General features: G+C 44.1%; 1 protein-coding gene across 3 annotated transcripts in view; it reads left to right on the forward strand.

Moving 5' to 3' along the window:
• Positions 1–17,980, forward strand: part of LOC109908837 (protein phosphatase 1 regulatory subunit 37) — a 60,213-nt gene that overhangs the window by 31,490 nt on the left and 10,743 nt on the right. For all 3 annotated transcript variants that reach the window (XM_020507561.2, XM_020507559.2, XM_031796097.1), the window contains exons 2-8: positions 471–568; positions 12,892–12,937; positions 13,023–13,123; positions 14,569–14,688; positions 16,544–16,694; positions 16,811–16,966; positions 17,236–17,348. In XM_020507561.2, the coding sequence (XP_020363150.1) occupies positions 471–568; positions 12,892–12,937; positions 13,023–13,123; positions 14,569–14,688; positions 16,544–16,694; positions 16,811–16,966; positions 17,236–17,348 (785 nt within the window). The remainder of the gene's footprint in view (positions 1–470; positions 569–12,891; positions 12,938–13,022; positions 13,124–14,568; positions 14,689–16,543; positions 16,695–16,810; positions 16,967–17,235; positions 17,349–17,980) is intronic.

The raw sequence follows: 17,980 nt of genomic DNA on the forward strand, positions 1-17,980 counted from the left end.
TAGTTATTAAGAAACGTTTCAATAGACTTTCAAAAGTTTCCAAAACAACACACCGCGCTCTCCCTCGTTCTGCGGGGGTCTCCAATGTTGTGCCCCTCTCTCCACTGATGAGTCCGACGCAGTCTGAACACTGACACCAGACATTTTATAGAGAGTGGATCCGATTGGCTTTGTTCCTTGTCCATTTGTTAAGGAGATGGCAAATCCCATATACTTACTGTCTCAAAATGCCACTTGTTTATGACTCACTCAGCCAATGTGTGAAATCACTTAATTTTTTTGGACTGTTTTAACTCATTTCTGCAAATGTTTTATAAAGAGGTGAGAACATAACTAGAAAATGGGAGTGTTATGTCATTGTGTTGTCAATCGTACTGTGCTATAATGTCTGTGATGCAAACTGATATCATCAACAGGCCGTGTGTGTGTGTAATCATGTGTCTCACCTTGTTGCTCTGACTCTTTTTCAGCCCAGAATGTGACGGTGGATGAGATTCTCGCTGCCTACAGACAGGCCTGCGTGAAACTCAACTGTAAACTCATCCCCAAAGTGCTCAAACAGATGCAGGTAAACCTGAATGAAACACGCACAGATAGAAAAATATTTCTCCATGCCACTACTTCAGTAGCCTAATAACAGCACTGAAACACCAGGCATCATTCAGGCTTTAGAGTCTTGTCGTAGAGCTAGATTAGGCCTACATCTGGACTTTAAATCCCCAACTCCATCACCACATCGAAATCTGTTACCAGTGGAACCCTCTCACCCCTCATCACTCCTGGCACACAATCAAACATCACCTGATCTCAAACCACCCTTCTTGGGCAGCTCACTCACACCCACCATGGGGATTGTCATGTTGCTAGCTGGGCTTTGCTGACAGCAGCAGGGGGGTTTATGTGCTGTGTCTTTCTTGTTTGTTGATGTTTGTTTTTCTGTTTGCAAGGTCATGTGTGCTCTAATCCCTAAGAATAAGCAGTTCCTGAGATCTGCTAGGGAGTACCTCTACTGTTTAAAAAAAATAAAAAATAAAGGGAACACTTAAACAACACAATGTAACTCCAAGTCAATCACACTTCTGTGAAATCAAACTGTCCACTTCGGAAGCAACACTGATTGACAATACATTTCACATGCTGTTGTGCAAATGGAATAGACAACAGGTGGAAATTATAGGCAATTAGCAAGACACCCCCAATAAAGGAGTGGTTCTGCAGGTGGGGACCACAGACCACTTCTCAGTTCCTATGTTTCCTGGCTGATGTTTTGGTCACTTTTGAATGCTGGCAGTGCTTTCACTCTAGTGGTAGCATGAGACGGAGTCTACAACCCACACAAGTGGCTCAGGTAGTGCAGCTCACCCAGGATGGCACATCAATGCGAGCTATGGCAAGAAGGTTTGTTGTGTCTGTCAGCGTAGTGTCCAGAGCATGGAGGCGCTACCAGGAGACAGGCCAGTACATCAGGAGACGTGGAGGAGGTTGTAGGAGGGCAACAACCCAGCAGCAGGACCGCTACCTCAGACTTTGTGCAAGGAGGAGCAGGAGGAGCACTGCCAGAGCCCTGCTGGAAGTCATTTTGCAGGGCTCTGGCAGTGCTCCTCCTGCTCCTCCTTGCACAAAGTCTGAGGTAGCGGTCCTGCTGCTGGGTTGTTGCCCTCCTACAACCTCCTCCACGTCTCCTGATGTACTGGCCTGTCTCCTGGTAGCGCCTCCATGCTCTGGACACAAATGTGCATGTGTCTGCTCAAACGGTCAGAAACAGACTCCATGAGGGTGGTATGAGGGCCCGACGTCCACAGGTGAGCTTGTGCTTACAGTCCAACACCGTGCACGACGTTTGGCATTTGCCAGAGAACACCAAGATTGGCAAATTCGGAAGTGCTTACTCTTCAAGACCCACCCCAGAACTCTGGCCACCCATCCGTCCACCCTTAACACACTCACGCATACGCCCACACATGCACACAGACATTCCAACAATTCTCAAACACACCCTTGAACAATACAAACATATATATACACACACACACACACACACACACACACACACGCTTAAGCTAAAGCAGCCTACTGTCAACATTCTGTTGATGGTCAATAGCCTTCTGTTGATGGTCAATACACACCCCCTTGCTTGCATACAGAAGTATAGGCGGGTTTTAATACCCACAGTATCTTCCTAAAGCCGCCTCAGCAGGTTAGTCTTTCTCTGTTGTGTGTCTTGTCTTAGCAAGACAATGGGCTTCAGGGTGTGTGAACATGGGATGGCAGTAGGAATCTGCAGTGGGTGAGGATGAGCTCATATGGACGAGTCACCGAGGGTGAGTGACAGGCGGGCTGGTAGCAGGATGTGGAGTGCAGGGACATGTTATAACTGTCGGATGTTTGCGCTGCCACTGCCCACACACAGGACACTAGGGCTGGGCGATAGGGCATAAAGCTTTTTTCAAACTTATGGGCGATTCGCGATGTATCTCGATTTTTGTGACGTTTTCTCTAAATAAGCTTTGTTGTATAATTTAAAAGTCAAATCCACTGCATTTAAAACAATCTATTGAATTCAGAGCTCGTGAAATTATACCTAGGCTGAATATATGCCTTCCACAACCTTAAGACCCACTAATAATTTAATAATTTAATCAAAATATTATTATTATTATACCTGCTTTTTTGCAAAAATCACTGATCTGGCTTTCAGGTATGTCTTTAAAAATGACATTTTTGTTAGGGGATCCCGAGTGGCGCAGCGGTGTAAAACACTGCATCTCCGTGCTAGAGGCTACACTACAGACCCTGGTTCGATTCCAGGCTGTATCACAACCGGCCGTGATTGGGAGTACCATAGTGCGGCACACAATTGGCCCAGCGGCGTTCCGGTTTGGCCGGGGTAAGCCATCATTGTAAATAAGAATTTGTTCTTAACTGACTTGATCAAGTTAAATAAATAAAAATATTTCACAAGCTCTGAATTCAGCTAACAAGGCAAAACCTTTGAATAGTTATGAACACAACCGTCTGTCCGTCTCCAACTGTTTGAACAGCATGCTAGCCTGTCCACTTTGTTCAGATGTTGAAATCAAGTGGCCTATCTTATTTCTCAGAATGAGAACGAGTTGCCAAATCCTTTATATAATAGTTTTGTGCTTATTGCACAAACACTAAACAGCTAATATAACAATCTTTATTTGACCAAAATGATGCTAGCGAAACGTGGTACTGTAATGCGCGCACAACAAACTGAGCATTCATTTTTGAGTCAATGTTCATTGGAACATCTGTTTTTGTAGTATCTGCTCTGCTTGAAATTTTGAGTTGAAACATAAACAGGGTATGGTTAGAAAGGTTAACTTCTCTATTACAGTAAAATAATGTCTCCATGTGTTTCTGTGTCCGTATGACCGATTTCTGTTGGACCAAACCTCAAATGCAAATAGTAAGTTAAAACCATTTGTCAGAGTGGATGGCGTGAGCTCAAATTTGTTGTTGTGGGTGGTAAGGGGAGGGGCTTGGGAGAAAGAGGCGAAGCGAGAGGTTTCACACCTGCCAAAATCTGTCCAAAATAGTCCCTATGCGCTTATTTTTAACCTAAGCTTGTCGCCTGCTTTCCCGCCTTTGGGACAACGACTCCCGTTGTTCTGGCAGAGACATGAGCATCTCTTTATTATATACAGATCTCTGGTGTAAATGGGAAGGTGTACACTGCACAGAAAGGAGCGGACGATACCAGAAAGACAACATGAGAACACTCGGACATAAATGCTCTTTTTTTTTTATATATATATTAAAAAAACTTGCAATACAGGCATTTGGAATATCGTGCAGAAACATACATTCAAATGAATTGAATTAATTTGATATATTGCCCAGCCCTACAGGGGACACGCACTGTACAAACACACATGTTCCTGGTAGAGGAATTGCCTCCCCTTTACTTCCCTCTCAACCTTTGTATTGTTGCCGGTCTATCCCTCCTGCAGCTCTCTCTACTTCGCTCATTCCTCGGTAAAAAAACTTGCTCAATCCGCCTTCTCTCTTTTGCTCTATCTTGCGTGTGTGGGTTTTTGTGTGTGACAGAGGTTCAGGGAATCTCCCATCACCCCACTCGGGCTGTGTTTAGTCATTGGTTTGTGTGTGTGACGGAGGTTCAGGGAATCTCCCATCACCCCACTCAGGCTGTGTTTAGTCACGCTCACTTGTGGAAAGACTCATCACTGCGCTTAGCTGGTCTTCTGCTCGGGCCTTAAATAAAGCCTGGGTAACTTTCCACTGTGGGGTTAATAGCTAGTGAATACACTGTCGTCAGTGTGTTGGCTACTGGTCTGCTCTGATCCACTATGGCACAGTTTTTCTGCTTAGTCATCATTGGGGGGGAGGGGGAAACTGCTGTATAAACAGACCCGTCAAACAAAATGGCTTCCCAGAAAGAGGAGTTTTTAGTGGGCCACCCCCCCCCCCCTGTAAATGCACCCTTTATTTTGTGCGTTCTGTGCATGTGGTGTCCAGCCAGGGGCCTACAGGTTAACTACATTAAGTTTGTGTGTTTAAGGGACTCTAGCCTATTCGGTGGCTGTGTGGAATGCCTGAGCCTCAGTAGCCCCAACCAAAGCCCTCAGGGTCTGGACGCTTGGCAGCCCTGTGTCACATTTCTGCCTCTTCTGCTCCCCCTCTGCACAAGGACATTGAATCTCCCTCTGTCACACACACCCATACTGTACACACACAACTATAGATCTATACTCGCATGTACACTCACTCATAAGGACACAGATATTCACTTTGGCATACTCATGACTCATTAAAGTATGTAGGCCTACACACACATACTCATTATTCAGGTACAGACATACCTACAGCCACACAGTCCTATTGTTTCTTGTTGTTGATGCCCTGTGCATCTGCTGTACCGGGTTGCCTTTCCATAGTTCCTCCCTCACCCCTCTGAGACACACACACACACACGTATGTATATATATACACTGCTCAAAACAAATAAAGGGTGTGGGACTAACTCCCTATGTTTTTCCATCAGAAGACTATGATCGATCATGTAAAAAGCCGTACTGAAGTCTTAACAAAACAGCTCACACAATCTTTTTATCATAAATTTCTCTGCCAATCATCAGTAATTTCTGTAAGTGCCATGTTTGTTGAATGTCCTTCCTTATAAGTGTGCTGAAAGTCTGTTCTCAATTAGTTTAGAGTAAAATGTAACCCGTTTCAGGAAACTAGGCATATGTCACAGGTCACTACTTCACAGGAGAGCCGTTTTTATATAACCTTTATTTAACTAGGCAAGTCAGTTAAGAACAAACTCTTATTTACAATGACGGCCTACCAAAAGGCCTGCAGGGACTGGGGCCTGGGATAAATAAATAAAATACTATATAAATATAGGACAAACGACACATCACGACAAGAGAACACTACATAAAACGAGACCTAGACAACATAACAACAACATGGTAGCAACACAACATGGTAGCAGCACAAAACATGGTACAAACATTATTGGGCACAGACAACAGCAATACATCATGCAAAGCAGCCACAACTGTCAGTAAGAGTGTCCATGATTGAGTCTTTGAATGAAGAGATTGAGATAAAACTGTCCAGTTTGAGTGTTTGTTGCAGCTTGTTCCTGTTGCTAGTTCCAGTGAACTGAAAAGACGAGCGGCCCAGCGATGTTTGTGCTTTGGGACCTTTAACATAATGTGACTGGCAGAACGGGTGTTGTATGTGGAGGTTGAAGGCTGCAGTAGATAACTCCGATAGGGTGGTGTGAGGCCTAAGAGGGTTTTATAAATTAACCTCAACTCGTGGGTCTTGCGACGGGTATACAGAGATGACCAGTTTACAGAGGAGTATAGAGTGCAGTGATGTGTCCTATAAGGAGCGTTGGGGGAAAATCTGATGGCCGAATGGTAAAGAACATCTAGCCGCTAGAGAGCACCCTTACCTGCTGATCTATTAAATTGTCTCTGTAATCTAGCATTGGTTGAATGGTTATCTGAATCAGGGTTAGTTTGGCAGCTGGGGTGAAAGAGGAGCGATTACGATAGAGGAAACCTAGTCTAGATTTAACTTTAGCCTGCAGCTTTGATATGTGCTGAGAAAAGGACAGTTTGCCTTGGACTGTTTTCCAAAACAAACAGGGAGCAAATAGAAAGGTCATTGTTTTTCTGCTGTCGTCTGTAGTTTCTCACACTAATGGCTGTCTGGCTGGGTTATGTTCAACTCAAAGTTGCATCCTAGCAGTGCTTTGGGGCCATGATCCATTCTCAGCTATCTATCACTGCTAAACTTGAACAGACTTGGCTTTATTTTATCATCTGCATTTTTAAGTATTGACATTAACATACAAGCAGATGGCTCTAATCTTGGTCTTGGTTGTGTAGGTCACATCCCTGAATGTAAAAATTTTACCTTTTATTTATACAGGTTTTTTCTCATTGAGAGAAATTATTTTCCAAGAGAGACCTGGTCCAATAGCACTCCGGTGAACTTTGCTTTTGATACGAGGACACGGGTCTGTTTTAGCTAATGTACTCAGCGTTGGCTAACTGATGAGCAGCCAGCGAATGGTGGCGGGGGAGGTGAGGTTATTGAGTGCATGTTCACTGTGCCGTGTAGTGCAGCGCAGTGGGTTTTGCTGGGGGGGGGGGGGGGGGTTAGTAGGGAAGCCGCAGGTTTTGTCGGTGGGCTGGGGGAGGGTGGATTGGAATACCCCCCCGCCACCCGGTGGTGTCGTTTTCATCCCTGGAGTGGGAATACAATTCTTTGAATGCAGCAGCATTGACACTAAACGTGCAGAATAGAATTGGTTGCTGTGGAGTGAGGACACACACATGTCACGTAAACAGTCTTGTGGGGTGTATAGAGAGGTGACTGAGGGCAATATCTGCCAAAGGCCTCAATAATACACTGTAATCACAATGTGTCCAGCTCAGGTTTCATGGACCTGCTACATTTCAGATGGCAATAATTCCCTTGTCCTTTGAACGCGTGCATTTTATTGGCACAAAATGGCTGCCATGCGTCAGTCAGGTGCATGTTTCAACCAATGTTCCCTCTAAAACTGCGTGTTTGGGCAGTTGCTCCGAGACTGCCGCACAGAAATATCAGCCCACAGAGAGAAGCACGAGATTGAACTTCACTCAAATTTCTAGAGCAGTGGTCACCAACTGGTTGATCACATTCCTTGTGGATTGCCAAACATTTCTGTAAAAAAATTTTTTTTTAAAGATAACTCCTTGTTCCTATTTATTTTTTATCTTGGGCTGTTGGCGGTAGGAGCACCCGATGCAGTTACCCTGTGCCCGGGAGGGGAACAGTTGCCATTTTGAACCATTGCATGTGTCTGAAGATATAAACTCTGCCTACCGCTGGCCAATCAGATGGCTCAGATGACTGTGTCTACAGTAACGTAGCAGGTGCAAAAAAAGCTACAGCAAAAGTTGACACTTTGAGATTTCAAAACGTTTAAAACCATGACTAGAGACTGTCAACAAATGCAGGAAAGACATGCTGTTTTTATGAGTGAGTTCATGTTTAAGTTCTTACTCAGCACTGTCAATACTTTGTATTCAACCATTTTATAAGCCATAAAATGCGCGATCTTCCTATTTCCATTCAGCGCTACAACAAGCACTGCAGCAGTACTGAATGAGTAGGAAAGTGTAGCTATGGGCTTGCGTTGTTGTTAGCGGCTTGGGTCTTTTTTTTATATCGAGGAATATTTAACTTTTTCTGTTCACAACATGAGTTTGTGCATGAGACAGATAATTTGCCAGCTGGAAGATGGTGTCCCTTTTTGGTCAGTGTCAGTGGAGGGCTGTTGAGTGGCAAACCCTCAGTCTGCTGCTGCTCTCCCTCCGCTGTGACTGACCATCAGAGGCAGGCACCATCAGCCCAGAAAAATAAAAAGCTAATGATTTAATGTATGCTCACTCTGCTGTGATTCACAAGTAATACAACAACTGATCATGTAGCCTACCTCAAGTTTTGAAATATATATATTTTTAAATGTCCCAAACAACAATGCATTGGCAGGCCAATTCAAGCAAAGCCAATATGCTGTGATAATGTATTGGTCCTATATGCTTATTGCACAAACCTCATTGCTATTGTACTGTTTTTAATTGGTTAATACCTCTTGAAGCTAGGGGGCACTATTTTTATGTTTGGAAAAATAATGTTCCCAAAGTAAATGGCCTATTCCTCAGGACCAGATGCTAGAATATGCATATAATTGACAGATTAGCATAGAAAACACTCTAAAGTTTCCAAAACTGTCAAAATATTGTCTGTGCGTATAACAGAACTGATATTGCAGGCGAAACCCTAAGAAACATCAAACCAGGAAGTGGCTTCTATTTTGAAAACTCCATGTTCCATAGCCTCCCATTGCTCCATATCAACCAGATTCCTTTTCCTATCGCTTCCTCGAGGTGTTAACAGTCTTTAGACATAGTTTCAGGCTTTTATTTTGAAAAATGAGCCAGAACGATAACATCGTTAAGTGGTCACATGAGTTTTGCTCGCACAACAAAGTTCAGATGGGTATTGCTTTTCCCTCTCCTATTGTGAAAGACATTTGCGGTTGATATATTACCGATTTATATATCTTAAAAACAACCTGAGGATTGATTATAAAAACGTTTGACATGTTTCTGTGGACATTACGGATATTATTTGGAATTTGTCTGTGTTGTGACCGCTCTTTCCTGTGGATTTCTGAACATAATGCGCCAAACAAACAGAGGTATTGTGGCTATAAAAATAATCTTTATGGAGCAAAAGGAACATTTGTCTAACTTGGAGTCTCGTGAGTGAAAACATCTGAAGATCATCAAAGGTAAACGATTAATTTGATTGCTTTTCTGATTTTCGTGACCAAGCTACCTGATGCTAAGTGTACTTAATGTTTTGTCATGCGATCGATAAACTTACACAAACACTGGGATTGCTTTCGCTGTAAAGCATCATTTCAAAATCTGAGACGACAGGTGGATTAACAAAAGGCTAAGCTGTGTTTTGCAATATTGCACTTGTGATTTCATGAATATGAATATTTTTTTGTAATATTATTTGACTGGGGCGCTATGCTATTCCGCGGTTGCTGATGACAATTATCCCGCTTAAGGGATGGGTAGCATCAAGAAGTTAATGTTGCATAGGCTTACGTTTAAGTCATGTTAAAAATAATAATAATAATATGAGTGGTAGATCTCGGATTGCTTTTTGACTCCGTGATCTTGACTCAGAAAAGGTTGGTGACCACTGTTCTAGAGTTTTCCCTGTTAACACTGTCAACGTTTCCCGTTTCCCTACATTGGATAAAAGCAGAGACACAGAGTTACAGAATGGTATATCATACACTGCATTTGAGGAACAATGGGGAAAGTAATTTTGCTTTGAAAGTTGATAAACATGTAAGCTCACTATTGAGAAAATGGCCTTTTGAATGTTTTGGTACCTACTGGAGAGCTTCTTTGTCTACGCCCTTCAGCATCAATCGTACCCTCTTAAGTTTAGCCCCCGCCCAAACTGACCAGTTTACTCGCCCTAGCATAGCTGTTTAGGCTGTTTTTCATGTTATCCAGAGTGTTGGTGACTGTAACTGCTGCTGGCAACAATTTTAATTACGTTTTTTTTGCCAACGTTTACTGACACCGGCCATATTCAACGAGTGTTGAGCGTTCTTAAATTCATCAGTTATTCTGCGCTCTGTCACACTCAGACGAGAGTGCTCTGAAATCGGAGTAGATGGCCAGACTGAATTCCCGAACGCACCCGAAATGGTTACTTGCATTGTGGAGTCTTTTTGTTAAGACATGTAGCTTAGCTAAACAATGAACCATGACCACAACTCATGACGTTACTACCCTGCATGAATCTGCAGGTAACTAACCAATATCTGAAAATGTAGCTAGCTAGACTATCTTACCCATATACATAATTCATTGATGGAAACATCTCCTTTCGGATGCCATTGTTGCCCTTAGTTTGAAGATGTAATCTGGAGACAGGTGTTTTCTCATTCTCCTTAGCTATCATACTCAATTTCCATTGATTTCAAAACTCTGTCCTCCAGAAAGTGGAGAGCAACACTTATGCAGGATTACCTAGACATAATGACTAGCTCAACTAGACAAGTGTGCTACAGTATATGGCAGACCAATCCAAACTCATCTGTCAGCATGTCCAGCCCACTCATTATCTCAGCCAATCATGGCCAACAGGAAGGTTGTGGTCTTTTTCTGTGGCTAAACCAACTAGGCTCGTAATTTAACAATTTGACTCATATTTACAGATGGCATACATGCAAGTTCACATGTTCAAGAAGGCATTTTGATAAAAAATCAAGTTTACATTCAAACGGCACTCCTGTGAAGTAGTGACCCGCGACATACGCCTAGTTTCCTGAAACGGATCACATATGGGTCTGTACCATTTGATTTGAACTAGACTGTGTTTACAGCATGAGCAGTCGTGAGTAGATGCAGCTCTCGCTGTGATCTCAAAAACAAGCGCTTGTAGCCACGTGTGCACATGTTGTTCACATCCTTTGCTAGTTAGTGAGTTATTAGCCCAGTTATAGATCATTTGTAGTCAGCAATAAGGGGAGTGATTTTTTTTTTGTCTTAAAGGGGCAATGTTGTATTTCGAGACACGGGCTTGAATAAGCTAAGTAGCCAAGAGACAGAATGTAGCATAATTTGTTTGAGTCTGTAATAATGGTATGTGAATAATGCATTTTATTTTAAGTGGTTTCTTGCATCAGTCAGTCACCTTGTCTGAAGGACAAGTGGATAAACAGGTTCATTTCAAGCCCTGCATTTTTTATTTATTTTTTGTCTCATGGAATGAAGGCCTACGTTGAAGACCAAACATTGGCTGCTACCGTAGGCTGCTACCGTAGGCTGAATAATATATCAGCTTTTTCCATTGTTTTTGATGGGAGGCCACTATGGTAGGCCTACATTATGATCAAATAGCCACAGTAGCCTACATTGCCACTGTTTTAAGCTGTAACTTAATGCAAGTACAGCGTCCGTGTTCACAGTAAACGCTCGCTGGAAGTTGCACAGAATTTTCACAACGTTCAAGTTTGCGCTCAGCAGACATTTGCTCAGTGCTTGAAAAAATGAGGGAACATTGGTTACCACACACACACACACACACACACACACACAGTGTGTGAATGGGAAGAATCACCCTGTACCAATGTGGAGATCTGAGACATGTAACAGATAAAGACACTGGATATTATTATTGGCACTCTATCATACTATATGACAGTAGTCCAGATTACAGAAGAAATGCTTTGTCTGCCGTTTTCCTGTCTGTTCAGGCAGGTCTTGGCTTGATGTTGTATCCTGCTGATGTAAGAGTGCACACACACACTTTAATCCCATTGAGCAATCGTATTTTACCGATCTGTTCTTCGTGTCAACGGTTTAGGTCTATGTACACAGGAGCAGTTTTTCATTTACATTCAAATTAGAGGTTGACCGATTTTATGATTTTTCAATAACGATTATTGGAGGACCAAAAAAGACTATGCCGATTTTTATTTATTTGTAATAATAATTACAACTACTGAATGAACACGTATTTTAACTTAATATAATACATCAATAAAACAATTTAGCCTCAAATAATGACATGTTCAATTTGGTTTAAATAATGCAAAAACAAAGTGTTGGAGAAGAAGGTAAAAGTGCAATATGTGCTATGCTATGTAAGAAAGCTAACGTTTCAGTTCCTTGCTCAGAACATGAGAACATATGAAAGCTGGTGGTTCCTTTTAATACGAGTCTTCAATATTCTCAGCTAAGAAGTTTTAGGTTGTAGTTATCATAGGAATTATAGGACTATTTCCCTCTATACCATTTGTATTTCATTTAACCTTTGACTATTGGATGTACTTATAGGTACTTTAGTATTGCCAGTGTAACAGTATAGCTTCCCTCCCTCTCCTCGCTCGAACCAGGAACACAACGACAACAGCCACCCTCGAAGCAGCGTTACCCATGCAGAGCAAGGGGAACAACCACTCCAAGGCTCAGAGCGAGTGACATTTGAAACGCTATTACCGCGCGCTAACTAGCCAGCCATTTCACTTCGGTTACACCAGCCTCATCTCGGGAGTTGATAGGCTTGAAGTCATAAACAGCGCAATGCTTGACGCACAATGAAGAGCTGCTGGCAAAACGCACAAAAATGCTGTTTGAATGAATGAATGTTTACGCGCCTGCTTCTGCCTACCACCGCTCAGTCAGATACTTAGATTCTTGTATGCTCAGTCAGATTATATGCAACGCAGGACACGCTAGATAATATCTAGTAATATCATCAACCATGTGTAGTTATGATTTATTGTTTTTTATACGATAAGTTTAATGCTAGCTAGCAACTTACCTTGGCTTACTGCATTAGCGTAACAGGCAGTCTCTTTGTGGAGTGCAACGAGAGAGAGCCAGGTCATTATAGCGTTGGACTAGTAAACTGTAAGGTTGCAAGATTGGATCCCCCGAGCTGTCAAGGTGAAAATCTATCATTCTGCCCCTGAACTAGGCAGTTAACCCACCATTCCTAGGCCATCATTGAAAATAAGAATGTGTTCTTAACTGACTTGCCTAGTTAAATAAAGGTGTAAAAATTATTATTTTTTTAATCGGTGTCCAAAAATACCGATTTCCGATTGTTATGAAAACTTGAAATCGGCCATTCCGATTAATCGGTCGACCTCTAGTTCAAATGTGTAACCTTTTATGTGATCAAAGTCAAGTCTGTCTGTGTGGTGACATTTTCCTGCTGTGTTGTCTGTCTGAATGATTGGGTTTGTGTATTTGACTGAGGGTTGTTCTGTTCCACTGTGTTTCTTAGGAGCTGAAAGACCTAACTCATCGACACGAATGCCTGGACCTTAAAGGTAAGCCTATACTAAGACACACGCATACAAAAACACGCACGCACACCACCGGTCTTACTTTAGGTGGAACTGTGTGTCCCTCCAGGTGAGAAGCTGGACTATAAGGCGTGTGAGTCCCTGGAGGAGGTGTTCAAGAGGGTCCAGTTTAAAGTGGTGGACCTGGAGCAGACCAGCCTGGATGAAGATGTATGTTTGTCCACACTCTTTCCCCCTCTTCTCCCTTCCCGGTTTTCCCCTACCATCTTCCATTTACCATGTCTCTTCAACTCTTTCTCATTATTTTTTCCCCTCCTATGACCCTGTCCTGTCATTCCCCCTCTGTTTTCCTCTCCCTCCCTCCCTTTGACAGGATGTCTAGTGTTTCCCAGGGTCGTGTGATTACTCTAGAACTCTGAGTGTAAACACTTCGAGAGGGGTTGGGTTGAGACAGACGGACAGACTGTCAGACAGAGCTCTATTGAGTCTGACCACTTATTTCCTCAAACAGATATTTGTAGGCTTGGCTCGATGAGCGGATGAGAGACACACACACACACACACACACACACACACACACACACACACACGGTCAGACACAGACAGACAGCTCTACTGTAGAGCAGAGGGACACAAACCGACGCTGCTGAATCTGACCAGTTATTTCCTTTTGTAGACTTGGCTCCATGAGCTACTCACTCATGTACAGTAAATGCACACACGTGTTGTCCATGCTTGCACAGACTATACTGTAGACCTACACTTTTATACATTCATGTGTGCATGCATAGATGCACCGACAGTACTGAAGAGATACGTCACGGTATAAATGCAGGCACACCCCCACACTTGAGTACCACACTCACTGACTGCCCTGAAAATGTTACTGAACTGACTAGGTGAGCTCATTTACCTTCGTTTCAGTGGCACTACCACGGAGTCTCTCCCCGTGGAAGAGGGTCGTGGTAGGGTACGGTTTGGAGGGAGGCCTAACTTGGGCGACAGGGAAAGGCAGCAAAAGAGTGGGTGAATGAGAGAGGCAGTGGTTGCGGCAGAGCCATGGACCAGCCCAGTCGCTCTAGTGTGTTCCAGCTGCCTCACTTCATCAGGCTCACTGTTAATGAGACTTACTGGGCTGTCCTCCATTCTTGTTCAGGTAGTGTTGTAGCTACACCAGCCAGTCAGGGTCATCCATCAGGACTTATTTGTTTAGTTTCTTTACTTTTGGATGGTCATGGTTCTGGTCAGATAGAATCTGATTGTCTTAGCTTATTTAATTAAAGACAATGTTCTGTTTGATTTGCATGAATAATTCCACAGGCACAGTATTATTGCTGCCCTAGCCACAGTCATCTCGCCCGCACTCTCAACCACACGCTCTCACGCACGCACACTCACCAACCAGTGGTATGTTCCAGCAGGCCCCCACCACCACCCTTGAGCCAGCTAGCCGTTTCTGTAGTAAGAGGTTGTGCACAACACTGTCAGCCCTTCCTCCCATAACACCCCCCTCTACTTTTTTTTTTTTTTTTAGAACATTCGGCGACACTTGTAGGGAATATGTTTAGGGAATATTTTTCTGATCTTATCTTAGTAGTTAGGACATAAGGCCAGTGTAAAGTGTGGCCTAAAATTTGATCCTCTCTTCCTCCCAGGGTGCGTCAGCTCTCTTTGACATGATTGAGTACTATGAGTCGGCCACACACCTCAACATTTCCTTCAACAAGCACATCGGCACCCGCGGCTGGCAGGCAGCAGCCCACATGATGAGGAAGGTGAGAGGTCTTGACCTCGAGGGGTGTGAAATTAATTGTAGAACAGAGGATGTGATGCATGATATTATCACCAACTATCTTTTATGGATTTTCTAAATGATTTTGTGAATGTTTTATTAGTCGTATGTACGGGATACACATGGTATATACTGTCCAACGAAATGTTTACTTGCAGGTTCATCCTCGACAAAGCAACAACCAATAAGAAAAGATAAGAATACGAGCATGAAGGAAATGGCTCAGTAGAATAGAATAAACATTGTAGCATAAGTATAGTACAGGAAGGTGCCATTTATAGTCCAATGTTTTGACTTTTAGGGATTGGGGTCAAGTGTTTTTAAATCTTGCAGTATTTAGTAATCATAATAAGCAAGTGATGGGCTCTTCAATGACACAATGGGTAGAATCCAGCAGCATGTGTTGAATGCATTTAAACCAACGGGGTTTGCAACGTATCCTATCCCCTGAGTTGATGAAACACAGTCATTAACACTTAGTCCATGTCGGCTTAGAAAGACATCTCCCCTGGGCATGTATGATGATGAGACTTGCCTGCGGTCTCCACCTTAAGCACCCCCTGGGGCAGCGATCGGATGCTCGGGCATGCCGAAGGTTTTTTGTATTCATATGTTCAGTGCACATACACGCATGCGCTTTTTTGGCGTACGTGTTAGTGTAGCAGACAGGGATCTGTGAAACTCACTCCTCGGCGTGAAGCGCCGCCCCGTGCTCAATTTGAAGGCCTTTTTCAATAGAGTGATGTATAGAAACGCTTCAGGAGGGAGGTCACGTGTTTGCAAGGCAGAGGTCCTGAGATTGAGCCTCTGAGCCAAATCGCAGGCGAAGAAATACTCTGAGCAAGCAGAGCGACGTCCTTCACATTAGCAGAGGTGCTGTGCGTGTCTGGACATAGCTATGAATATGTCATCATCGCTGCATGGGAGTCGAATGTATTTGTTAGAGAATAATGTTATTGGCTTCCAGTACCAGCCAGGGGATAATGCTCTTAACTGGCACTCTGACGTGAGTCATCACTATCAGAGCTCTGATTACAGATTACGGGAGGTTGCTGGATTATGGAAGAGAGGTCAGGTCACAGTAAAACCCGAAGGTGTGTGTGTGTGTGTGTGTGTGTGTGTGTGTGTGCGCCTGCCTGCCTGCCTGCGCACGTTGTTCCCACACCCAGGGATGCTGGGAGGATTATCCAATATATATTTCAAGGATGTCCTCTATACGAGCGTGTTTGTGCACACGTGGTTAAGGGCACATCGACATTTTTCCCCTAGCGACTTTTCGGTTACTGACACAATGCTCTAACCGCTAGGCTACCGGCCGCCCATATTAGCCCCAGCGTACAGTACGTGGGCTGTAGATCTCCGGGTTACCGAAGACGCAAGCAAAACTGTCTGCTGTCATGGGTTAGCATGTCTATGTAGCCGATGTGAAATGGCTAGCTAGTTAGCGGTGGTGCGCGCTAGTGGCGTTTCAATCGGTGACGTCACTTGCTCTGAGACCTTGAAGTAGTGGTTCCCCTTGCTCTGCAAGGGCTGCGGCTTTTGTGGAGCAATGGGTAACGATGCTTCGAGGGTGACTGTTGACGTGTGCAGAGCGTCCCTGGTTCGCGCCCAGGTCGGGGCGAGGGGACGGACGTAAAGTCTATACTGTTACATCTACACGGAGGAGAAAATGTTGTTTCTACCTCTGCTTGTAAAGAAGGTGTCAGTGACTCATGAGGATGTCTGTATGATATCTAGAAAATGGGTCTCCTTTCTTTGTACAACTGCGTATGTAAAAAGGGCTAAATAAAATAAATATGATTTTTGAAATGTTGGTTTGTGTTTTTGTCTGTCACCAGACGAGCTCTCTGCAGTACCTTGATGCCCGCAACACGCCCCTGCTGGACCACTCTGCCCCGTTTGTGGCACGGGCTCTCCGCATCAGCGGCAGTCTTGCTGTGCTGCACCTGGAGAACGCTGGGCTCTCTGGACGACCACTCATGCTGCTGGGTAACAGGACGGAAAGAGGGGAGACAGGAAATCATCACTCTGTTAACTGAAGTTTTTTTGCCTCCATTTCATCATCCTTCACTCATTTGTGTCTCCCTCCCTCCCTCCCTCTTCAGCAACGGCTCTGAAGATGAACATGAACCTACGGGAGCTGTACTTGGCTGATAACAAGCTGAACGGCCTGCAGGACTCTGCACAGCTGGGCAACCTGCTCAAGTTCAACTGCAACATCCAGATACTGGACCTCCGAAACAACCACATACTGGACTCTGGTAGGGATACAGCTCACTGCTATCATCTCACCAACCTCTTCACTGTTTCTCGTCCAGTCCTCTCTCGCTCCCTTTCTCAACCTGTCTGAACCTTTCTCTCTCGCTCTTATTTTCTCTGTTTCTTGTCTGTCACTCTCTCACACACCTTTTCTGCCACATCATGACAACCTCGTAACCCAGTGTTGAGTTTTCCGTCTCATAGTCCAAAAGGTCAGGTCTACAGGTCTAGCCCTAACCTCTCTCTACCTCTCCCTCTGTGTGGTGTACAGGTTTGGCCTATGTCTGTGAAGGCCTGAAGGAACAGAGGAAAGGCCTGGTCACTCTGGTGCTCTGGAACAACCAGCTAACGCACAATGGCATGGGCTACCTCGCAGCTGCACTGGTAAACACACACACAACAAAAATATGAGATGTTTTAATGTCACATACACAAGTACAGTGAAATGCGAAGCATCTTGCTCATGTGCGTGCACACACATACAAATGTAATACAGTCATTAGGGTTGAGGAAACTGTGGTTTGCATGTGCTCCCTGGACTCTGCTGATTAAACAGTTCTGTGTGTGTGTCTGGAGCCTGCCTCACATGTCCCCCATATAAAACAGACTATGAATCTCTATGGGTTCCCTGCAGAACCATAGACATGCGTTTGCAGTTACATTGGACACCATTCTGTACATGAAGTTCATAACACGGTCGAGGCAAGCTATACAGTTAAATGAACTGTAAAGAATCCCACCCATATGGCTAATGTGACTGGCGGTCAGTCAGGTTTTGCTTTCAGTGATGTCAATAGCAGTGCAATGTAACTCTTTGGTGTGTCCTTTCCCTCCCACTGCTATCTCCCCCGCCCAGCCTGTCTCAGGCTTGTCCTGTCAAGACAGAGAAGCTGGACTCAGCTTTAAAGGCTGGGCCTTGAATTAGGCATGGTAGTGATGTCTATATCTAGGCTTGTCAGTCAGTGGGATGGTGGCTCATGTACGTACTAGTGCTGCTCCCAACAGTCCTTTTATCA

The sequence above is a fragment of the Oncorhynchus kisutch genome, linkage group LG18 (assembly GCF_002021735.2).
Source record: "Oncorhynchus kisutch isolate 150728-3 linkage group LG18, Okis_V2, whole genome shotgun sequence".
NCBI classification, from domain to species: domain Eukaryota; kingdom Metazoa; phylum Chordata; class Actinopteri; order Salmoniformes; family Salmonidae; genus Oncorhynchus; species Oncorhynchus kisutch.